General features: G+C 38.6%; 3 protein-coding genes and 1 long non-coding RNA gene across 7 annotated transcripts; 2 read left to right on the top strand and 2 right to left on the bottom strand.

The window, feature by feature from the left end:
- The first annotated feature begins 201 nt into the window (after nt 1-201).
- On the top strand, nt 202-6,197 carry ahsa1b (AHA1, activator of heat shock protein ATPase homolog 1b). Its single transcript, XM_051392910.1, has 9 exons — nt 202-446; nt 1,921-2,111; nt 2,283-2,365; nt 2,454-2,571; nt 3,615-3,706; nt 3,854-3,982; nt 4,117-4,218; nt 4,375-4,426; nt 5,133-6,197. Exons 1-9 carry the CDS (start codon nt 367-369, stop codon nt 5,303-5,305), a joined length of 1,020 nt encoding a protein of 339 aa, XP_051248870.1. The 5' UTR covers nt 202-366; the 3' UTR covers nt 5,306-6,197.
- On the bottom strand, nt 4,420-9,637 carry LOC127359140 (dr1-associated corepressor). The gene is made up of 6 exons (XM_051392926.1): nt 9,502-9,637; nt 8,669-8,741; nt 8,279-8,372; nt 7,781-7,897; nt 7,279-7,381; nt 4,420-6,899 (listed from the first exon to the last, which is right to left on the bottom strand). Exons 1-6 carry the CDS (start codon nt 9,541-9,543, stop codon nt 6,873-6,875), a joined length of 456 nt encoding a protein of 151 aa, XP_051248886.1. The 5' UTR covers nt 9,544-9,637; the 3' UTR covers nt 4,420-6,872.
- LOC127359125 (phospholipase B1, membrane-associated-like) lies at nt 9,375-20,349 on the top strand. Of its 4 annotated transcripts, none has more exons than XM_051392877.1 (17): nt 9,375-9,512; nt 10,546-10,608; nt 11,441-11,478; nt 12,688-12,778; nt 13,896-13,954; nt 14,080-14,147; nt 14,432-14,475; nt 14,828-14,948; nt 15,217-15,268; nt 15,375-15,455; nt 16,626-16,691; nt 17,548-17,639; nt 18,147-18,228; nt 18,495-18,596; nt 18,686-18,781; nt 19,089-19,160; nt 19,254-20,349. In XM_051392877.1, the coding sequence occupies exons 2-17, from the start codon at nt 10,578-10,580 to the stop codon at nt 19,362-19,364; spliced, it is 1,206 nt and encodes a 401-aa protein (XP_051248837.1). In that variant the 5' UTR covers nt 9,375-9,512; nt 10,546-10,577; the 3' UTR covers nt 19,365-20,349. The 4 variants fall into 4 exon arrangements, with proteins under 4 accessions (XP_051248837.1, XP_051248854.1, XP_051248846.1 ...); XM_051392894.1 differs by having other exon boundaries at nt 9,382-9,512; nt 10,546-10,612; XM_051392886.1 differs by lacking the exon at nt 9,375-9,512 and adding an exon at nt 10,101-10,431.
- On the bottom strand, nt 19,038-23,380 carry LOC127359141 (uncharacterized). Its single transcript, XR_007882599.1, has 2 exons — nt 23,004-23,380; nt 19,038-22,961 (listed from the first exon to the last, which is right to left on the bottom strand). It is a non-coding gene; the product is annotated as an uncharacterized LOC127359141 (long non-coding RNA).
- Between the last annotated feature and the right edge of the window lie 255 nt (nt 23,381-23,635).

Here is a 23,635-nt window from a genome sequence, read left to right as displayed (position 1 = left end):
TAATTGATTGAGCCATCGATTAATCAGTTCAACACAGCAGCTCTCTGGATCTCCCAGTAAATCTAGTTTGGAATTAAAATTATTTTTTTTTATTAAGAACTATTCTTTAAAAAAAAAAAAAAAAAAAAAACTTCAGTTCCGTTTTTGTTTGTTTTTTCAACCTCCTTCTACAAGGTTCCGTTTCCAGTAACTTGTGAGCCCGGCGGATGAACGCGGGAGCACCGCTCCAGAGCCAGCAGCAGCGAGAGGCTTCTAGAAACAACGTGCAGTCACCGGCACACAAACCTGTCTCTCTCTCAGCCTGTCTGTCTCTCACACACACACAACGCGACACAGTGAAACTACAGTCAGTTAGCTGTCTGAACAATGGCCAAGTGGGGAGAAGGAGACCCTCGGTGGATTGTGGAGGAGAGAGCCGATGCGACTAATGTCAACAACTGGCACTGGTAAGGACACCGACTGCTACCTAGCTCCCGCTAATGCTAACGCCACTCATTGAGCCCTTATTGTGTCAAGTTACAGCTGGGTTGTGGGGTTTTTTTTGTTTTTGTGCAACATAATGAGAGTTTTAGTGTTTTTAAACTGCGCACAAGCAGCTGTGAGTGTGAAAATGTTTGGAAAAGACTTTAAAATTAAAAAAAAAAAAAAAGACGCTAAGCTAAGTTGGAGTTAGCTTCGCCTTTCGCTAGCTGCCGTCGGTGGGGGGTGTTAATTAGTCCGTTACAACGTGTTTCGGTGTAATAACGTACTGTTAAAGGGTTAATCACGTTGGTTAGAAAGTTTGGCCTCCTGTAGAGAAAGCACCCGTCCACAACGTGACTGTAAATGTTATCTCATTGTTTGTGGCTAACACACTTAAGAGATGTTCTTTCAGTACATCCACATGTCGTCGGTGTCCTTGCAGTTGTGGGGTTTTTATCTTGTTGTTAAAAGGAGGTTTTAGTATGAAAGTGGCCTTAGGTGTTCGGATTGTGGCACATTTCCCACATGTGATGCTGTACATACACTGCTGCTTTCAGGGTGGTCCCCATTGTGGTCTTATCCAGCCTCTAAGAAGACATAAATCACTATAGAAATGTATTCTGGTGATAGTATTGTGCCATGTTTAAGTGTCTGTAGAGGAAATATACTCTGTTCTGTTATTAAAAGTTAAAAAAAAAAAAAAAGCCAATAGTTTAAATAAAATGCCTCCTGCCACTCCTACATTTACCCCCCATGTTGTTGTAACCTAAAGCCCTCTATGGTCCCTTTAGGGTTTGGCCCTCCTTGTTTCAGTGTTTAAAACCATTTTAGTTCCACATTTCTGCAGTTTTCTGTTGTGTATTATACGATGTTCGATTGTTATGTGTGTCGTTCCTGGCTCGCAGACTGCTGTTGGTTACAGTTTATGTCAGCGCAAAGTATAAAAATGAACTTGAAGTGGTTAAGTCATCACGTACGATATGTTAATGAATGTTCTGTTGTCGTTGTGTAGTAATGTAGGTAATACGACATATTCAGCTGTAAACCGAGTGAGCGTGACTTAATATAATGTAAATGTGATGTTCACTGTGAGAAGATTAACCATCTCAAGAAAGTTTAAAAACTTCTGATTTTCACTCCACAGTTAAGATAAAGTAACCAGCAGCCAACGCGGGATGAAAGTGATCAGCAGTGTGGTTTAAAATGCTATTAATGGCACAATATATTTACGGCTTGTAATTATAAATAGATTACCCCTCGCCGAGTCTCTCTCTCAGCAGGTCGAGGGAGAAGCTAGTATGTAGTCGGTTTATATTTTAGTATACAAACAAGGCGCGGTATAGGAATTAAGAACAGATGATGTGTGTTATGTGTTAATAGTTGATACAGAAGATTCAGATTGTGTGGGGTTTGGTACGTGGTCTCTCATCACTGCGTTCTCTGCTGGACCTTTTTCAGGACTGAACGAGATGCGACAAACTGGTCGTCGGACAAGTTAAAAGCCCTGCTCCTCGGGTTGAGCGTGGAGAACGAAGAGGGGAGTTGCGAGGTGACAGAAGTCAGCAAGGTGGAAGGAGAGGCCTCGATTAACAACCGCAAAGGGAAACTTATTTTCTTCTATGAATGGAACCTGAAAGCTACTTGGACCGGTGAGTGGGAGTGTTGTGGAGGGGAATTTGGTTAAATATGTATGTCTAAAATCGGTCCTACATCTGCAAGCAGCGTTGGTCTTTTAATTTTTATCTACATTATTGAAAATAAAGAGGAATAAAGAGGCTTTGAATCTCTGCTAACAACTGTATTCTCTTTATTTTCACCAGGAAAGTCAAACGCAGGAGTCAAATATCAAGGAACAATCGAAGTTCCAAACCTGTCCGATGAGAACGACATGGAGGATCTTGATGTGAGTTTTCACCAAAGAAACATGTGTATAATAATTCTGGTGGTGTAGGAACAGTGTGGTGATACCCTCTGCTGTGATCTCTGTCCAGATTTCTGTATCGTTGAATAAAGATGAGCCTGAAACGCCTCTGACCAGCCTGATGAAGACAAAAGGAGCTGAGAAAATCCGTGAAGCCCTGGGAAGCTACGTTGGGTACTTAAAAACAGGCGAGTGAAACCAGTCTCGTTGTTAGAGGAACAATCATTGATCCAGATTGACACAAAGGGGGCTCCGTTCACCTCCAAAACTCAAAACACAGGATCAGTTATTGTATTTACAGCGTATACCTGTAATATAAATGGTCAGGAACATAGTCAGCCTTTAAAAGAGACTCATTTTTAAGATATAGGGGTTATAATGATTAGCATATATAGTAATTTTTAGTATTAATTGGTTAAAATAATGAGTTTAAAAGTGCTGTGTGGAAGATCTAACCACATTGAGAGTAGGTATTATAGTTGAACTTGTCTAAATTTAATACGTTTGCTTACAATGTCTTATTTTTGAATAGTGGAATAAAGAATAACCATCCTCTACAATTATTCACTGTGGAGTTTTAGAATTATTGTGCCTGTATTTGTTTATTTAAACCTACTACAAGGAGTTTTTAAACTGGTTATGAAGCACTCTTAAAGGTCCAGTGTGTAAGATTTAGTGGTGAAATTGCAGATCAGAACTCCCTCGCTTCACCCTTTCCCTTCCAAGTGTGAAGGACTGGTGGTGAAACATGGAACAAAACACTCCTATATAGAGCCTGTGTTTGGTTTGTCCCGTCTGGCCGACTGTAGAAACATGGTGGTTCAACATGGCGGACAGCGAGGCGACTCACTGTTTCTGTAGATATAAAAGGCTCATTCTAAAGTAATATATTCCATTTCTGCCAATAAGTCCTCCTAAATATTACACACTGGCCCTTTAATGTAACACTGATGAGTCTGTATGAACTACATAAGCAGATGAGACCATCAGTGAGAAGAATTGGCTTTTTCTATGTAGTTATTCTTAATGCCTTCCACTGGTTGGATTCCCCTTGAAATCAATGAAACGGGTCCACAGGGGTCGGCAGAATCTACAAAAATAAATGAACGTTCCCTGTTGCTGCTCTGAAGGCAGATTCCTTTGTGTTTGGCTGCTGGAAAAAAAGCTTTTTAATTCAGTGGTGATGAAGAAAAAGCTGTTCTGTAGTTTAAAGAAAGTGCTTTTATTGCAGAGTTCACACAGGGAATGATCCTGCCTACCGCCAACGGTGTGGCCAAGCATCAGTCCACTTCACAGTCCAAAGCCAAGCAGGATAAGACTCAGGTTTGTGCTGAGAGTCACTAACATTTTCAGACAATGCTCTGGTCCCTGAATTATTTACTGTAACAGAAGCACCAGTAATGAACCAGCACAGTGTTTTCCTTGCGGCGGTGCAGCTGATCTTCCCTTTTTGTTCTCTTATTTGAACAGATTTCCTCCTCGAGCGGCACAACTGCTCCAATCAACACTGGCGTCAAGATCCCCACCTGTAAATTCAGCATTAGAGAAACATTCCTCACCTCACCAGCGGATCTCTACAGGGTCTTCCTCAACCAGGAGGTGAGCTCCACCCGTTAATCCGCTGTATCTGACAGAATAATACGCATTTTAACGTTACAGGTACTTGGATTAGACCTCGTCTGACCATTATCAGTGTCGCCTGTCTGATTGAAGTGTCTTTTGTCCACCTGCAGATGACCCAGGCGTTCACACACGCTCCAGCGACAGTGGACGGAGAGAGGGGCGGAAAGTTTCGTCTGCTAGAGGGAAACGTTTTTGGTGAATTCACAGAGCTGGTGAGACTGATGTTAAACCTTAAAACCTAAAACATAATAGGGAATATATTCAAGTGTATATCAGCAGTGTGGAGTTTAATTTCTATTTTTATTCTACAGCATCTTTTATATGAAGTGAATACTTTGTCTTAACAAGGAATCTTCTCTCTCCACCAGATACCTGATGAGAAAATAGTTATGAAGTGGAGGTATAACAACTGGCCCTGTGGTATGTTCATTTATTTATATTTTAATATTTCAACAGCCATTTTCACACAAATGTCAAATCATTGACTGTTTACATTCATATGAATATAGAAAATAATTTGGATAAACAGTGTTACTGTAATGGTTAATGCCACTGATATTATGGTGGATATAATAATGCAAGTAAACCCTTTCAAAGAGCAATGAACCTTTAATTCTTAGAGCAACATTATGTAAGATTTGGTGCATTTTATTAGGCTTACATTACTTCTGACCAAAATCTAGCAGCCTTTTCTAACACAGCCAAACATCAAGCAAATGAAACAACAGTAGAAACAGCCAGCTAATATTACGGACTAGTCAAACAGAAACAAGGACAGCTCGCCGTCTGTTGCAGCCTTTTATCTCACAAAGCTCTCAGCAACGACTAAAAGCCGGTCTGAGATTTACTCGCCTGGCGGTTTCTCTCCTCTCTCTCATGTCTTCGTCTCTGCCATTAGCACCGCTCTCCGTCAGCATCTCTCTAACTAAATGCCCTCGACAAAGTCCTATTCATTATTTTTTGTTATTCAGTTGTTTAAGGGTGGAATGAAACACATTATCTGCCTCACTGCGGGGGTCGTGAGTCACACGTTGAGGCTCGTTTTCTTTTACCAGTTTATTGTAATCCTCGCTGTGCAACTGGAGACACTGACGGTAACATGTGGTTGTCCCGTGTCCCCCAACAGAGCACTACGCGACAATCACGATTCATTTCTTGGACCGGAGCAGCGAGACGGAGCTGAAGGTGGACTGCCGAGGCGTCCCGGACAACGAGGAGGAGCGGACGAAAGAGGGCTGGAAGAGATACTACTTCGAAGCTATTAAACAGACTTTTGGCTACGGAGCGCGACTCTTCTGAAGATGCTGTACTTGTAGTTCTGTTTTCATTTCTGTTCTCAATTTTTAAAACATGTCCTTCGATCTGTCTGGCACAAGATGTCCGTTGTAAACTCACAGCACGAGTTAAACGAAAGAGACGCAGTAGGTGAAGGCCGATCTGTCACCTGTCTGTCTGTGTTTGTGTGTAAATGTTTTAATTTTTTGAACATATTTAAATCTAGATTTCTCCCCATCAGTATTTGGGTCAGTTGTTCAAAGGAGTGTAAAGCGACTGTGCCTTTTTGGGACTCTGGATAGAAAATGGATTAAATAAAACAAAGAAGAATCTATTGAACCGCTAATGCAAATTGGCCACAATTCTATAAATATGTAATTACTGCAAAAGTAAAAATAAATGTGTTTTTTATTTGGTTTATTAGAAAAAAATATGATGTTGCTTTAAAACATTTTTTTTTTACTTATTTTACTCTTTTGAAGTGTAACTGTAGTGAAGATGCTTTCAGCCAAGATGCATGTTTCATTTCCAACTGCCAGACGGAGGAACGACCACTGGATTTAAACTCTTACTCATGAAGTCTGTCACTTATAGCCGAGCTGTACTTTACTTTCGTTGATACTTGATTTCGTGCACATTTTACGAGTCCGACGTCTGTCTGGGTGATCAGATCAGCTCGGACCTTCAGCGGGAACGTTGGTGCGTAATGTTTGTCAATGTCGGAACGTGAAAACGGTTTCTCCTCCTTATGCAGATAGCTAGCGTAGCAACTTAAGAGAGGCGTTTTGCTATATTTGGCTTTAAAGTGTAAATTTCCAGTTAAAAAAAAAAAGGACAGAATGCATCTATTTATTCATCATTTCATCCTTTCACAATGTAAAAAGATGAGTTGGTTAGAATAAAACCAATCCCTCTATGCTCTTGGGTTGTTTTTTTTATTTATGTGAGCACATCTTCACATTAAATCTGCCACTCACAGCTGAAATGAACCTTTATTTATTTACTGATCTGATCACATTCCATATGCAAAGGTTTACTGTCTTTAAAACGTTAATTTACAAGTGCTTTAAAAAAATCAAATGTTTCGAAACGGCCGCCGTTAAAGGCCGCCGTTCAGCAAAAACAAGCACTCAGTTTGGTTTTAAAGGTTGGCGAACGCATAGAGACGTATTCTCTAACATTTTACTTAACCAGAGCATAACATTTCAGTTCAACTACAAAAGTTTAAAGCAAACTGCCTAAACGACAACAAAAACAAAAGGTTTAGACTGTAAAAGTATGAAGCAATTTATATTGCATAATTTAAATATTTTCATTTTAGTGTAAACTTACACAGAATTCAACTTCTGATACAAACAAAAAGAAAAAGAGCTTCACTACAAAATTATATTACATATAACCTTTTTTTTCTCAACAAAAACTACATTAGCAGGCAAAAGTCTAAAATATTATATAACTCAAATATTTGGGGTTTTTTCCCCCAAAAAGCAGTAAAGCTTAAATAAAAAATAAACATATAAACAAAAGTAAAGTGATGAAATGATGTGCTGCTTTAAGATGACAGCACTTTCCTCTGGTTGAACGTCGGCAGTCAGAAGCAGATGTAGAGCTCCGACTCCTGGAAGAAACAGAGCAGAGAGAGTCACTTCAAACCCTTCAGACTCCTCTGTAATTACTGAGGATGTCACAAACGTTGCCACCCTATGATGAATGCTCCCTTTATAGTAGCTGCTTGTTGTTTACTCGCTCCTCGGACACATTATAAACCCCTTTTTTAATTCACACAACAACACGGCCTTTCCTCTGGTGCAACAGGACAAACATGAGGTCAGAATCCAGTTGTACGGTTTGTTTTCTGGGGGTGTAACGAACATTACAGCCTCACGAGGCCGCTGTTGTAACTACAAACGGTGCCTGCTGCTGATAAACTGTAAGAAGATAAGAAACAGCCCCATCAGAGGATGAAGTGTGAGCGCGTTCAGTCGTAGAAGACGTACGCTGGAGGTGGAAGAGTCGTTGTCCAGTGAGTCGAGGCTCGATCGTGGCGCCACTTCTACAACTTCAGCCGGGTTTTTAACAGAAATTTCACGTCGTTTGGTCCTGGAAAGAACATCATGTGAACTTTTACTGTAGGATAAAGCTGAAATGATTTAATCAATACAGACAGTAAACAGAAAATGAATCAACTATTGCATAATAACAAACAATCTCTGATTCGAGCTCCTCAACTGTGAGGATTTGCTGCTTTTTTGGGGTCATACATGATAAAGTTAATTGATTATTTGACCAAATGATTTGTCTGATTGAGAGAATAATCTATAGAGATCTACCGTACATACAAGAGAAAGATGCTTTTCAGTTACAGATGGAAGAGAACAATGCTTTTACATCTACAGTATATGTAAAGAAGAAACTCACCCGAGGACATCGGCTCACACTTTTCACCACCCAAACAGTCCGTGATAGTTAACAACTGATGGGGAATGTTTCGATCTCTACCTGTACAGCGGCCACATACTCGTGCCTCTGTTGTCCTTCTGGCCTGCCGGAGACGTCGCTTGCTCCACCAGGTCTTTGAGGAAGTCGAAGAGCTTCTCCGACTCTATGCACTGCTTCCTACGCAGCAACAAAAACAACAATAATAATAATTTACTTTCCTAATTCCATTCCATGCAACGTACTGAACAGGTTTTGGGTATTACGTCTGTAAAACTCTAATAGAAGATTTAAGAAAGTACCAAAATAAGTGTTAAATCTTTAGAAAGTAACCCGTTTTTCTTTCTGTGCATTAAATTTAAAGCCACTTGAAGTCACATTTTGATGTAATTTGATGCAGTAATGCACAATAATTTCTTGAATATGAAGATAAATATATCAAACAAACTGGATACTATTAGTCTGGCATACAGGCAGTGAATGCATCACAGCTACATGCCACTAAATCCCACACTCTGGTCCTTTAAGTCAAGTTGCAGGTGGACCAGCAGGCGTGCTTACATATGAGCGACAGATACGACGGCGCTCAGCTTGGACTGAGTTATCAGACTGGTTTTGGTCAGCAGACACTTCAGGAACATTTCCAGCGCCCGAGCTGATCCCTGCAGTTCAGGACTTTACAGCTTCAACACACTTCACTGCACACACACACATCTCTCTAACACCGGCCTTCCTTTAGGACTACAGCAGGAAACAGATTGTATCACCTGCAGGGTGTTGAATTATTTAATTAATGCCTCATTTAAAAGTAGCAATGTAATACACAGACAGCCTCGGAGAGCCTGAAGAACCTGGAGGAAATCTCCAGTGGAGTGTTTTATGTCCCATGATGGTCTCAGACTCAAAGGCAGCAGTTACTTTAGTGCTTCTCCCAGCACGTTAAAAGGATACAGATGATCACAGGAACCGCCATCGCAATCCTCCCCACCTCTGTGTCCTTCTGCATGATCTTTTTGATGCGACTCTGGAGGTAAAAAAAAAACCAAATGTTTCACCACTTTCAGAAACAGCCTGCAGAAAGGATGCACAGGTTTAGCTGCTGCATTCAGGTGCTCCTCGTAAACTACTGCTTCCTAGAGCTGAGGCCATGAAAGCTACATGTAAAGCGTTCAGAGCTAACACCTCTACATGATAATAAATAGACCTTTGAAATGAGATGAAGTTTGAATGACGGCTGTTTTATTAGGTGGTTTATTTGTCACATTTGGTAGCGTGCCACACGTATGACTGTATCTGTGTGTTTACATGAGGTAAATATATCAAAGAAGATTCAAAATGCCAAAAAAGAACACAATTCAAATAGAAAGCACTGGAGCACAGACCATAATACAACAGAAACAAGTTATTCAGAATCAAAAGTCTCATAACTCATATCTGAATCTACTTTTTATGCTACTAATTTATAAACTTCTACTACTATTTCTGCTATCATCTGAATGTTGGTATGTACAGCTTCAGATTTAGAGGTTGTTAACTGAGTTTAGGTGCTATCCGCACTATAATATCCCGAGTTAAACCCGGGTTTATTAGAAAACTGCGACTGACAGTCGTAATGTTTGTTTACCCCTTTCCCAGGACGACGATGACAACCCAGATTCCCGACAGTCCCTGAACGCAGCAAGTGCTCCCAACACTTCCATGCTAGGCGGAGGCGGCTAGCTGTTAGCTCGTTTTTATTTCCACTTTTAACATCTTTAAAGTTGCAGAATAAAGTTTGTACTCACGGGAGAGAAGCGTAAGTTATATCTGCTCTTGTATCCGGGCATTGTACTCGCTTTAATCCGCGCGGTTCGGTCACATTGTTCATGTTTTTACCGCGAACCGCCGCTGGGTCCATTTGTTTACCTTCAGACTTCACACACACACACACACACACACACACACACACACACACACACACACAATACATACACACACACACACACACACACACACACACACACCTGAGGTCAACCCCGCGTGACCCCAATAATGACGTCATGACCCCCTCAGGAGTTAATAAAAAGTTAAAGATCATTTCAAATAAAAAGATATATATATATATTTTTTAAAAGCAAAAGATTTTAAAAGTTTAGAGAAATGCTGTTTGAATCATAACGAGATTAAATCCCTTAAATGAGTCACAAAGTGAAATACTTTATAGATGTTTCATTCAGTGCATAATAATAACAACAATACAGATCAATTAATAAACTGTAGCCTACAATGATTCACATTATTTCCTCTGATTACATAAGAAATTAGTTATCCTGATATATTTAGGGAACTTTTTATACAATTCTCTCTCTGTATTATGTATTTTATTTTATTTTTTAAACAATCATAGATACTTAATAGACTTTTTATTTTGCAAATTTGGTGTAAAAACATGAAGTGCTGAGATTTCAGCCTTCTGTGTATATTTCTTTACGTTTTCTTACACCCCTTAAAATCAACAAGGCCTCACGACCCTGTGAAGCTCTGACTATCTCTAGTTGGGAACCACTGATTCAGATGTCTAAAAACCTTGACGTAGGATATATGATATGATATGGACTTTAAGAAATGTGCACTATAAGTGAATTCATCCAGAAGATTTTGTTGTACACTACGATAAATTGGGGGAAATGGATCTCAGATCTTACAGATTTTAGTTTTTTTCCCAACAAATTAAGGTAAATTCACTTAAAACCTTTTCATAATATCAACAAAACCATCGAACCACTAGCTGAGTAAACTGACAGAGAGAGTCTCCCACTTATCATCTTTCTTTCACCTACTTTCTCCAGCTCTAAAACGAAGCACGGAGATCGTCCTGGCTATGGTTAGATGGCTATGCGAGACTGCACACAGTGAGTAAGTACTTTACTTTGACACATAAAAACATGAATAGTAGTCATGTCAGAAAACTGCCGACTGAGTAAAAACATGTTATTGGTGGAACACAGATAGTTTTGGAGGACTTTATTTATCAGGAAGAGACACAGATTGACGTCACTATAGACCAGAGACATACAAGCACCTATGACACTTAACATTAAACATTAAAAAGGACTTGAAACATATAGAATTAAAGCTAAAACAAGAGATGCTATGTTATGTCATTTCTAATTAAAAACTAATTGTATTAATAAGTTTTACAATATCAATTTACACTTGACTTGATTTAGACTTTAAGCAAAGCTAATTTGGGCACAGTCCTTGTTTATTATCTGATTGGTATTTACATCCTGTTGAAAGTCATCTGGTGTTCTGGATTATTGTTGAAGAATTGAAGACCATTGCAATTACTGTTATCTACAGTATATTACTCTGCCCGGAGAGTCGTGGTTGCACTAATGACTGCAAAGGTCAAAGATAAGTGTTCATTACAAAGGTTATTTAACACTATAGCTCCAAACCTGCACGACAACTCTTTATTTTTATTTCTTTATTTGTTTTTCCTTTTGGGAAGGACAGCATGTTGCTCTGTGCGCTGTTGGCAGTCTGTATTTTTATTCATGTAGACGGTAAGAGTTCAAATATATTAACATGTAAGGATGTGAGCAGGTTCATGTTTTTACTATTTCTTTTACTTTAATTGGATGTTTTACTCGGCTCGTTTACAGCGTGGATCTGAATCTGAGTCTCCTGTATCTGGATCAAACTTTATCATTTATTTTATTTATATTTTTTCTTTTGCAGGCTACACATTAAGGGAAGAAGATGAAAGAATCAACCAGGTATTGTCTCCATCTAAAACATTCGACACTGTATATAACCTGCATGAGCTAACAGAACAAAACCAGCTGTTTCTGTCAATGAATAGTTTATTATTATATTTGGATCATAGGAATATCTGGTTGAAGCTGTCTGTAGTTGTAGAAAAGAAGAGTTTTCAACACTGTTTTCTTGCTGTTGAATGCAAAACTGACAGTGAAATTGATTTTTTATTCAATATCAGACTCACTGAACTCAACTACAGAGTCAGAAAATGATGCAGCTTTTTCCCAAACAATATTGTATTGTATTTATTAATTGAATTGTCTGATTGCATATTTTGTAAATCTATTCATTTAAAGGCTGTGTGCAGAGGTTTCATACCCACAAGACCTGTGCACAGTCTGTTGTTTCTAATTATAAACACTGAGCAGGTTGTGATAGCTCTTCTTTTAATAGCTGCTACACCTTAAAGAGGTTCATTTCAACCACTTTACACTTTCCCCCCACTTTCTATGTTGTGTTGCAGTTTGCATTAAACTTAAGATTTTCATTTAAATGAATGTCTGTTACAGTAAATCACTATCTAATGTCGAATTAGGTAACACAGTGGTGATTGAGCATTTGGCCGACTGATGAAAGTAATGTGATATTTTTATATTTGCAGTATTATAAACTGGGTGTCTCATATGGTAAAGAAAAGATCACTTCCAAGTTGTACATAGTTTCCCCTTTTTTTGTTTTTATTTTCAAAATGTGGCATTTTCAGACAAACTAAATAATAAATTAAACCTTTCTTTTTTCAAAAGGGTTTTGGATAAAAGAGGCAGCAATGACGATGAGTCACAGATGTCAGAGAACGATAACCACATAAGAGAAATAAAATATAAAAAGCCACAAAACCAGAATATTATTTTAAAATCATGACTAACACACTTACGTAGAGAGTTTTCATCCTAAAAACAACCTAAATTGTACTTTAAAATAACCAAAAGGGCTATCGAAAACCAAAAAATATGGACGAATCTGAAACAATAACTCCAAAATACATCAAAGCATCGGCAGCCGGAGGAGAGAGAGTGGTTCAGTGTGGAGTTTGGGAACTGTTGGAGTCCAATGTGGTCGTCTACATGCTGCAGCAAAAACTGTCCAGAGTTCAATGTTCCCTGCAGTCACTTTAAACATCACTCAGCACTTCATCAGTGGGATTGTGTCTGTGTGTTTTCCTGCAGGAGGTCTTTGGAACAGATTCTCTGCAGCGTCGTCTTCATCCTCCGTTCAGCTGCCCCGATATGAGTCCGTCTCCCACCGTCCCCTCCTCAGGTCGGTGTCACTTCACCAGCATCCAGTGGTGGAAAGCAGCTAATTTCTGCTGCTTTATACTTTACACTCCACCACATTACAGTCCTATTGTACTTTTTACTACATTTGTTTAAGAGCTATAGTTACTAGTTACTTTACAAATGAAGACTTTACGTACATTAAATATATGATCAGTTTATAAAATATGAATTAACTATAACAAAGTATATGAAGTAGTTTATAAATAACTCCATCTTCACCAACAACAATATGAAAGTACTGCTTACATATTAATACATAAATAATGATCTAATAATATAAGAATATAACACTGTAGACAGTAAACACTCTTTTTCTACATTAAGTACATTTTGTTGCTAATATTTCTTTACATTTTTACTGCACTACTGTTTTATTAATACATAAGTTAATGATTTAAATACTTCCAAATATTTTCAATATCTATTCCCAGCTGTGGAATGTAACTAAGTACAGTTTAAATAGTACTTTACTTTACTTGGGTATTTCCATTTTATGACATTTTATTCTTATAATCCACTACATGTATTCACTACATTAGTTACTTGTTACCTGTTGCTAATACAAAATATAAATCTACTAATACATTGCGGTATATTAATATAGATTAAACTACCCGACAGTATATAAAATAATTAAAATTAGCTCCACATTTACCAGCTGCAACTTTAAGATCCAATATAATCCAATAATATAATAAATCTGAAATGGGCCATTCTGCATAATGAAAACTTTAAGTATATATTTGATGCCAATACTTTTTATACGTTTACTTCTACTACTTACTTTTCTTCTTTTTACACAGCAAACATGTCTCAATATCTTTAATGTGAGAACAACACACCTGCACTGAAATAGCTTATAGATGCTGATTGATTGTTTTTCTTCATATCTGACCTTTAAATCCTCGAACCTCTGAGAGTTTAATGTGTGAATGTTAGATCAACTGTTCATGAAAGGTGACGACCTGAATTTCACTGATGTCTTCACCTCTATTGAAGTATAGTGTGTCAGCCACTTCACAGATAACTTGTGACTGTGCTCGTGATGTTGCTTTGTGTATCGTCTTTGTTCTGACTGTTTCCTTGTTTGTTTCTAGTTGAATATGTCAAAGCTGCAGACGTCAAAGTCATCGCCGCGCTGGGAGACTCTTTAACTGTGAGTGAAATGTTATTTCTACAGAAATACTGAGAAATAGAAACTGTTAAACTTCCATTAAAAAACATGAATACAACAGTGTTTCTCTTCATTAAGAACATTTCCTGTCTGTGTTTTTATTGCAGACAGCTATTGGTGCCAACGGTTCTAACATTTTAGCGATACCTTTCGAATTTCGCCAAGTTTCCTGGAGGTAAATCAGCTCTGCAGCCGAATTCCAGGCTCCGTTTCAGATAATACAACCAATCAACCCTCCAACGCTCACTTAAATATCAGCATCCCATTTAAATGTTATCATAAGATGATTCTGCTCAAAAAGCTGCTGATTGTAAGTTCACTGACCTTGTTTAACTTTATCTAATCTCGCAGAGCTCATTATAAGTGTTATCATTTTCATTTAATGACATTATTATTATGATTTATGTTATTGTCATTGATTATTAATTACCGTGTCCCTTTCCCTTTTTCTGTGATCAGCATCGGAGGATATGGAACTTATCAAAATGTCATAACACTGGCAAGTAAGTAAGTTTATATTAGGAGATTGTTTAAAGATAAAAATAATCTCATTACAAGTTGTGAAGCCAAAAAATAGATTAGCAAGACCTAAACTAGCTAGATAATGAGCTAATGAATGAATGAATGAATGAAAGAAAGAAGCAGTGTCTTGTGTTCTTCTGCAGCAATCTGTGATTCTGTGGCTGAAATTGAGATTATTTCTGTCTCTAATAAATCTTTCTTCAGAAACATAAATCATAACAATTTAAGATAAATGATTATTATTATCGAGCAGTAATTTATTGGCCCTTATGTATACTATCACATATATTAGAGCTATCAGTTGACAGGAGGTTTGATCATCTCGTTGTCCAGATATTTTAAAACTCTTCAATCCCAAACTGCTGGGTCCAGCACCCGTGATGACCTTCCACGGCAGCCCGACGACCGTCAACGAGACCGGCTTCAACTTCGCCATCACGGGCCACAACACGCTGTAAGACTCTTGCCCCAACTTGCCGTTTATTTCTTCTTTTGTCTCTTCAAGTTTCAAATAATCGGGGGAATATTTGCTGCTCTAACAAAAATAACGGAGTGCAGCTTTAAGCTGTGCAGTAAGTTCTCATCATGCAGCAAAATGTTTTCCCTGAAGTTCAAAGATCAAATTAATTAGAGCTGCAAATGATTTAATAATCATACGATAGTGTTTTATTGATGTCAGTGTGATGAGTCAGCACTGTGAGTGTTTGTCTGTTCTCTTACAGAAACGTGTCAGATCAGATAAGAACCATGATAGACACGTTCAAGTCTTACCCGGTGAGTGTCAGCGTTCATCGCTCTGCTCATTAGATGACAAATAATCTTATTTTATCCTCTTCGTGTGACGTTCAACATCAAACTGAGCCAACTTTTTTTTTATTAGGGTCTAAACTTCCAAGAGGACTGGAAGGTGGTGACGATGCTGATCGGCATGAACGACATCTGTGATTACTGTAAAGACAAAGTAAGAGGGTCACTGGTGGAATGTCTTTCCTTCTCATGCCACTTTATACTTCTACTCCACTACATTTTAGAGTAGTGGTAGTACTTTCTACTTGTGTTTGTACACACAAAACATATGAATATGAACAATATGAAAGTACAACTTAATCAACTGACATAAAACTGAATATTTTCATAATCGTTCAGGTCATTGTCGTGTTAAAACATTCATGGTTCCTGCTTCCTTTTAATCATTTGAATGTATTTTCTATTAATTTTGAGTTTTGCTCACTCTGGGCTCTTGGGTAATTCACTATTTTCAGGATCTTTTACAAAGCAAACAATGAATGGATTAATGGAGAAAACAACCAGCAGATGAATCCATAATAAAAAATAATTATTAGTTGCAGTCCTACAGGAAATAGTTTAATATGAGCTCCAACTGCAACAGTAAAATCCTGCTTTTACATTAATGCATGAGTCATAATAATTTAATGACATCATATATAGGTGCTTTTGATACTTTAAGTACATTTTGTTGATTATAAATACTTTTACTTAGTATTTCCCCTTCAAGGAGCCTTTATTTTGTGTTGATTCTGGCGACCCCTGTGGACAAAAGCGATAGTGTTCCCACCCGGTGGCAGGCATTAAAAATAACTATACAGGAATAGCCAATCTCCTCTCTGATGGTCTTGTTTGTTTATAGAAGTCATATAGAGGCATTACTTTCATAACCAGTTAAAAACTCCTTGAAGGACATTTTAGTTACATTTTCACAGTAATTTTACAAGTTGTTTTATTCCTGTGTCGCTCCACTCTGACATTGCTGTTGGGTGTGGTGACAGGTGAAGCATAGTTCACCTGTGTTTACACCCAGCGGTGATGTAGGGTGTGGTCCGAAGTGAAACTCTTAACCAGAAAGTGCAGAGAAACACTGCATTCCTGCTCGATGTGAAGTTACTCTTTACATTTTATTTAAAAAAATATTCAGTGTGTTTTTTTTAATCCATATCATTACATAATATTAAATTAAACTCATGGGAAACCATTATCTTCTAACTATGTGGTAGCAGTGTGAGGTATACTGGATATATCAGGCCTATGAATGGAGAAAAAATGAAAACTGAACATTTAGAAGAATGAATGAAGTGTACAAATATAATGTCTTAAATCTGGTCCTCCTCTGCAGACGCTGTTCTCCCCCGACAACTTCATTCACCACATGACAGAAGCTTTAGACCTGATGATGAACGAGGTAAGACTTTATATCTTAAAACAAGGTCAGACACTAAATTTAGAGAGCTGGAGATTCTCATCACACACCAGGAAACAAAGTTATTGGATGAATGAGTGTCGACCTAAATCAAAAGGGTTTATTCTGTCTTAAGAGATTTCAGACTCGGCTCTACATTGTCACACCTGACACCTAATTAGCTACAGCTTCACTTTATAAAACTACTGTATGCTTCAACTGAAGGGTCTCCACCATAGATAGAGAAATGTAGATACCTCATACATCAGCCCAGTCGCCATATTGGGGAGGTCAAGATCCGCTATAGTTAACAATACTGAGAGATGCAGAGTTTTGGAGCGATTTTCATGAGATTTGGTTTGTTATAAATGTGAAGAATTGATCCTGATACTGATTACTTGTAGGAATTGATTCAGTCTGCTCCAATATGGCTACCCTGCAGACGCTGAGCTCAATGCTTACATTAGCCTACTATAATGCTGCCGTAGAGCAGTGGGTAATATTTTAAGTGTTACCCTAATGAAAGAATGTATTACAATGAATATTCTGTTCATTGGATTCACACATTAATCTGATAATCTTCAGTATAGACAGTTATGGAACTAAATCTGGAGTCAGATGAGGGTCCCTGAGTCTACATATGATCCAATACGGGTCTGTGGTCTGATGTGTATCAGTTTGGAGGTCCTTCACACCAGAAAGGTTGAACACAGTTTCCTCATGCTCCCCCTCTCTCTTCTCCCCTCCACTATCACTCTGAAACTGTGAAGTATGAAAGAGGCCATGCAGACATTTTAAAGCTCCACTCTTCACTCTGCAGAAATTATCTCACTGCACGAATGTCCCCTTCTGGTTTCAGATCCCCAGGATGATCGTCAACGTGGTGCAGATTCTTTCCATGAAGCCTCTCAGAGATGTTCAGAGGCCGACCCTCGGCTGTCAGCTTCAAAAGTCAATTTTCTTTTATTTGTTTTTACCAGTAAACCTCCCACTCCTCTCAAGTCAAACTGTATAATTACATTAAAAGATATTTTGTAGCAGTGGATGTCGAAACTACCTTTAAATAATACTTCTTTGTTTTCATATTGTCCGATTAGCTAGCTAGATGACCTTTTTCAGAAAGTTAATACATTTTATTAATATGTGTCACAGAGAAATTCAGCTATACAATCTGATTGGACAAAAACTGAACAAAACTTAGGTTTATATTTATACCAAACTATTATTACTACTATAATTATTAACAGTGAGTTAAACTTGTATTTATTCACCTTGATTTGTTCAAAACTAACCTAAAAATACCAGGAAATCAACTCTTTAAAGAGAGAGTAACTAATTCTTAATGAAATACTGTAGTATGTGAAGTGGTAAATGATGCAGTGCAGTGACTAAACAGGAGGTTCATATTCCAGCTGCCTATAATATGAGATAACTGATCACCTGATAATCTGCACACAGGAGTTTCTGCTCTTGCCTCGTTCAACCTGAAGAAAACTCCACTGAGCTGGAGGAGCTGGTCGAGATTAACCACGAGTTCCAGGTGAGTTCACAACAAAAAAGACCGAACAAGATAATTAGACTGTAAAAATCTCCATACACATTAAAATGCCTGAACAAAACGGCTAAATCTCTTCTTTTTTTGTCCTGTTCTGGTCGGTTTTATTATAGTAGAACTCATGGTTTCATTGTTCTGGTTTACATATTTTCTGTTTCTGTTGTCAGAATGAATGTGAAACAGCACTTTGATCAGGAATCCGTCTTAAAAAGTCTTAACGTGTTGTCTTTTCTAACTTCCCTTCTTTATAGAGAAGATTAGAGAAGCTACTGCACAGCGACCGTTTCTTCAAAAAGGACTTTGCTGTTGTTCTGCAGCCTTATTTGGAGAATGCAAGACCACCAACACTTCCTGTAAGTGTCACACATACACACACAGACAGTTTACCACTTTTATCATTATTTATTAGTAATTTATGTTCTCCCTCTTACTGTACCTTCAGAACGGGACGATTGACTTGAGCTTCTTCACAGCAGATTGTTTCCACTTCACTGTTAAAGGTCACGAGGAGCTGGCAAAGGGACTGTGGAACAACATGGTGAAGTTTTATGGTTTTAAGTTGTACTGATTACGTTCAGATAGGCGTTAAAGATGTTGTCAGTTAGTTAAAGGTTTGGTTAAGATAAGATTAGGGTCTAAGCCTACATATGGGGTCACAGCAGACTAATATATTAATATTTGTATCAATAGATTTAAGAAAAAAGTCATCTAAAGATACCTAGCAAAATATAAAAGTTACCATCACTGAATTCAAACATCAGAAAAGGCTGAAAACTCATAAAAACATCAGACTGTTCATCTTCATGAAGTTTTATTTTGACACTGACGTTCAAATGTTTCCTCAGTTCCAGCCTGAGGGAGAGAAAGAGATGATACAGACACTTTCAGAGCCAATAAAACTCATCTGCCCCACGAAGGTACCACACGACTGACACGCTGACGAGTTTCCTGTTTGTGTATGTAGATAATAAAGTTTCCTTTCAAACACATTTTTCTTTACATTTCCCCAGGAGCATCCGTACATCTACACCAAACCTCGACTCAAATCGTCTTCACCGACGCTGAAACATTTCTCCATGAACGCGCTGATGTCTCTGCTTGCTGTGATTCATTACCTGTAGCTCGTACACCCCCTGGATTTATTCCCGCTGGAGCCACCAAAACCTTCTCAGGAAGGTTTAACTTGCTTTGTGTGAAAGACTTCCAACATATGGAGATTGATTGATCAGCTGATGACGTAATCAATCAACAGACCAGTTTATAATGGTCTGCTGATAAATACACATTTTCCCTGGTGCCTAGTCGTTCATGGACTTCAGTTAGCGAGTCTGAAAGAGCTCTTCTGTTTCTGAGCGGAAGAACACAAATATTAAGCTCAGGTTGTGTCCCAATATGTCTTGATAATGTCTGCACTGGGAGATAACAGCTGTGGTTAACTGATCTGAATATTCTGTGGTCTGAGTTGGATAAACCTGTTGAGGTAGATCACTTAGTGACATGAACAATAGCTTAACTACTAATTACTGACAGATAATCCACCATTACAGCATCATTTCAGTAAAACGTAGAAGAGATTATCTCTTTTTACTAAATATCATGATCATAAAATACTTTAATTCATTTGATTGCAGTGGCTTTTAACTACTGTATGTCTTATTTTATTAAAATAAATCCCTCTACATGAGGCCAGACTTAAGCTGAGGACATTTTCTTGCAGTTGTATCTACTTATGTATTATTTTACTTATATTTCTGTCAGAGATTAAATGACAGCAGCCATAATAAACAAATATAATTGATCATTTAATACAAAGACAATCATAAGAGATGAAAAACAAGACCAACTAACAGGCAATATGTATGAAATTAAACCTTAAAACTGTCAAAAAGTCATACTAATATCACATCATTACATATATATATACAAATTCATAATTTAAGTCATTTATATAGTAAAAATACACCAGCAGACTGACTTTGGTTAGTCATCTTTCTCATATCTGTTGACAGTATACACTTCCATACTGTAAACATATGCTCTGGTACCTAAATGTCAGTGTAAACTCAGTCTTGTACCACAGATACAAATAAACATTATGCAAAAGTCTATTCTTATCTTTTCTGACATTTCACCCTGAAACTGCTTCAGCTGGAGTTTTTCTGTTCTGTCCCTGTTTGACAGAAAAAGGAACAATATATTACTGATAATTAATCACTGAAACTGAAAGTTATTGTAACTTGTTTGTGTGTTTTTATCCTGCAATCGGTTTTATTTTGCCAGTGTATCATGTTGTTTTTGTATTTGGACAAGCGGGTTCTTTTTTAGGATGTTAAATGACAAAAAAGAACATTATGTAAGAGCTTTAGTTACTAGTTTCTTTTCAAATTATGATTTTACACACAAAAATGTATGATTTTATATGACTTAGCTCCATCTTGACCAACGACAACTTTAAGTAAAGCTTCCAAATTTTACTTTTGATATTTAGTTGCTAACTGAAAATACCTTATACCTTCCGTTGAGGTACTTTAAGTAAATACTGATGCCAATATTTTTGTATTTTTACTCCAAAGTAAGATTTAACTGAGTGTTTCTTTACTACATTTAAAAGATCTTCCACCCGACCCGTGTGTAGTTTAGTGGTGCCCAACCTGGGGGTCGAGAACCCCACTAGGGGTCGCCAAAGCTTCACGGCGGGTCGCAAGGCCTTCTTCATTTTAAGGGGGGTAAGAAAACATAAAAAATAGACACAGTATCACACACACACACACACACACACACACAACACACACACTCACAGGGCTTATAAGTAAATGGAGAGATGGTGAGGACTTGAGCCAGTGAACCTCTGGTTGCCAAGTCAAGTCCCTGCAGACCGAGCTACTGCCGCCCCCAACGCTACAACGGTACTAATAAAAGCATCAGGGAGAAGAAAACGCTGAATTTGTTGAAAAAAGAAGCCTATTAAGTCTGTATGGCTGTTAGAAACAATAGAAAATACATAATAAAGACAGATAATTGTATAAAAATCTGCTCAAAATTCATCCAAATCACTGGTTTTACACCGACTTCCTGCAGTTGCTGAGTTCACCGTTTGGGTTCATTGCACAGTTTTGAATATAATATAGAATATCCATAAAATATGTCACTCATTCAGTCGTCAGTTTATTAAATGATAGAAAAGGGCTCCATCCTACGCTAACAGTTGAAGAATGATTGACGGGTGAATGCCGTGATATCACTGGTTGAAATCTAGCTGCTCAAGATGTTTTGCACACCATTTTACTGCATATTGCATATAGTGTATATATTTTTCATTATAGTCTCATTATAGAATATTTTATAATATTCTTATTTTGTGATTCTTTATTGTACTTTTGCACAACATTGCCCTATGCTTCTGTGATTAGATATATTAAAAATGTTTCTGACAGCAGCTGAATATTGAGATCAATACACACATCTTCCCTGCTGCCGAACTAAAAACTTGAATTATATCTTTGTACCTTGTCGTTTATGGATTTGAGCGTCTTCAGAATAATCTGCAGGCTTCAGTTAGCGAGTCTGAAAGAGCTCTTCTGTCTCTGAGCTGAAGAAAACACAAATATTAAGTTCAGGTTGTGTCCCAATATGTCTTGATAATGTTGTTGTTGTGTACATGCAGCATTGAACTGTGTATCTGTCTGCACTGGGAGATAACAGCTGTGGTTGCAATGCACCGAGTCACATTCCTCGTAGGTGTAAAAACCTACTTGGCAATAAACAATTCTGATAAACATTTCTGACAGCTAATCTATTAAGAAAAGATCAGATTTTGATATAAAAATGCAAATAAATTGAATTTTTTGTCACTTTTAAAAAAGGGCTAACACACACCAGCCACCACTGCTGGACATTAGTGACGATGCCAGCCACCTCCTGCACACCGTCCTCAGCAGCCAGAGGAGCCTGTTCAGTGGAAGGCTGCCGTCACACTCTACAACTCCTCACTCGGGGGGGAGGAGGCACACGTTTTCATTTCTATTTTTTCTAGTTTATTTTCTCTCTCGGCACATATTTGATTTTATTTAATTTATCCACTTTAATGTTTGGCTACTGTGCTATAGCTTAATTTTAACTTTAATGTATGTTTAATGTAATTTATGTTTGTATGCTGCTAATGGATGCTTGAATTTCCCTCGGAATAAATAAAGTGTCTGTCTGTCTGTCTGCCTGCCTGTCTGTCTCTCTATCTATCTACCTGTCTATCTCTCTGTCTGTCTGTCTATCTACCCGTCTGTCTGACTGTCTGTCTGTCTATCCATCTGTCTGTCTCTCTCTCTATCTCTCTGTCTGTCTCTCTGTCTACCTACCTGTCTGTCTGTGTCTGTCTATCCATCCGTCTGTCTGTCTATCCGTCTGTCTGTCTGTCTATCCGTCTGTCTATCTACCCGTCTGTCTGACTGTCTGTCTGTCTATCCATCTGTCTGTCTCTCTCTCTATCTCTCTGTCTGTCTCTCTGTCTACCTACCTGTCTGTCTGTGTCTGTCTATCCATCCGTCTGTCTGTCTATCTGTCTGTCTGTCTGCCTGTCTCTCTATCTCTCTGCCTGTCTCTCTCTCTGTCTGCCTGTCTCTCTCTATCTCTCTGTCTGTCTCTCTATCTCTCTGTCTATCTCTCTGTCTGTCTCTCTATCCCGCTGTCTGTCTGTCTGTCTGCCTGTCTCTCTATCTACCTACCTGTCTCTCTCTCTCTGTCTGTCTCTCTCTCTATCTACCTACCTGTCTCTCTATCTCTCTGCCTGCCTGTCTCGCTCTCTCTGCCTGTCTGTCTCTCTCTCTCTGTCTGTCTCTCTCTCTCTGCCTGTCTCTCTCTATCTACCTACCTGTCTCTCTGCCTGTCTCTCTCTCTCTACCTACCTGTCTCTCTGCCTGTCTCTCTCTCTCTACCTACCTGTCTCTCTGCCTGTCTCTCTCTGTCTCTCTCTCTATCTCTCTGCCTGTCTCTCTCTGTCTATCTACCCCTCTGTCTGTCTCGCTGTCTCTCTCTCTCTGCCTGTCTCTCTCTGTCTCTCTGCCTGCCTCTCTCTCTCTCTCCCTCTCTCCCCCTCTCTCTCTCTCTGCCTGCCTGTCTCTCTCTCTCTCCCCTCTCTGCCTGCCTGCCTGTCTCTCTCTCTCCCTCTGCCTGTCTCTCCCCCCCTCTCTCTCTCCCTCTCTGCCTGCCTGTATCTCTCTCTCTCTCTCTCTCTGCCTGCCTGTCTCTCTCTCCCCCCCTCTCTACCTGTCTCTCTCTCTCTGTCTGCCTGCCTGTCTCTCTCTCCCCCCCCGTCTCTGCCTGCCTGTCTCCCTCTCTCCCTGCCTGTCTCTCTCCCCCCCCGTCTGCCCTCCGTTATAAACGGTGTGTTGCAGTACCG

This window comes from Dicentrarchus labrax, unplaced genomic scaffold (genome assembly GCF_905237075.1).
Source record: "Dicentrarchus labrax unplaced genomic scaffold, dlabrax2021, whole genome shotgun sequence".
Classification (NCBI taxonomy): domain Eukaryota; kingdom Metazoa; phylum Chordata; class Actinopteri; family Moronidae; genus Dicentrarchus; species Dicentrarchus labrax.
Note: the sequence above shows the minus strand (reverse complement) of the source record. Positions and strands in the feature narration are given on the sequence as shown.

Excerpts from the sequence above, each read along its gene's own strand:
- ahsa1b (XM_051392910.1), top strand. The coding sequence starts at position 367 with ATGGCCAAGTGGGGAGAAGGAGACCCTCGGTGGATTGTGGAGGAGAGA. Across the intron at positions 2,112-2,282 it reads CCTGAAAGCTACTTGGACCG|GAAAGTCAAACGCAGGAGTC; the intron begins GTGAGTGGGAGT and ends TATTTTCACCAG. Across the intron at positions 2,366-2,453 it reads ACGACATGGAGGATCTTGAT|ATTTCTGTATCGTTGAATAA; the intron begins GTGAGTTTTCAC and ends ATCTCTGTCCAG.
- LOC127359140 (XM_051392926.1), bottom strand. The coding sequence starts at position 9,543 with ATGCCCGGATACAAGAGCAGATATAACTTACGCTTCTCTCCC. Across the intron at positions 8,742-9,501 it reads ATAACTTACGCTTCTCTCCC|AGTCGCATCAAAAAGATCAT; the intron begins GTGAGTACAAAC and ends TTTTACCTCCAG. Across the intron at positions 8,373-8,668 it reads GGCGGTTCCTGTGATCATCT|CTCGGGCGCTGGAAATGTTC; the intron begins GTATCCTTTTAA and ends TGCAGGGATCAG.
- LOC127359125 (XM_051392867.1), top strand. The coding sequence starts at position 11,217 with ATGTTGCTCTGTGCGCTGTTGGCAGTCTGTATTTTTATTCATGTAGAC. Across the intron at positions 15,456-16,625 it reads GTGATTACTGTAAAGACAAA|ACGCTGTTCTCCCCCGACAA; the intron begins GTAAGAGGGTCA and ends CCTCCTCTGCAG. Across the intron at positions 18,229-18,494 it reads AGATTAACCACGAGTTCCAG|AGAAGATTAGAGAAGCTACT; the intron begins GTGAGTTCACAA and ends CCTTCTTTATAG.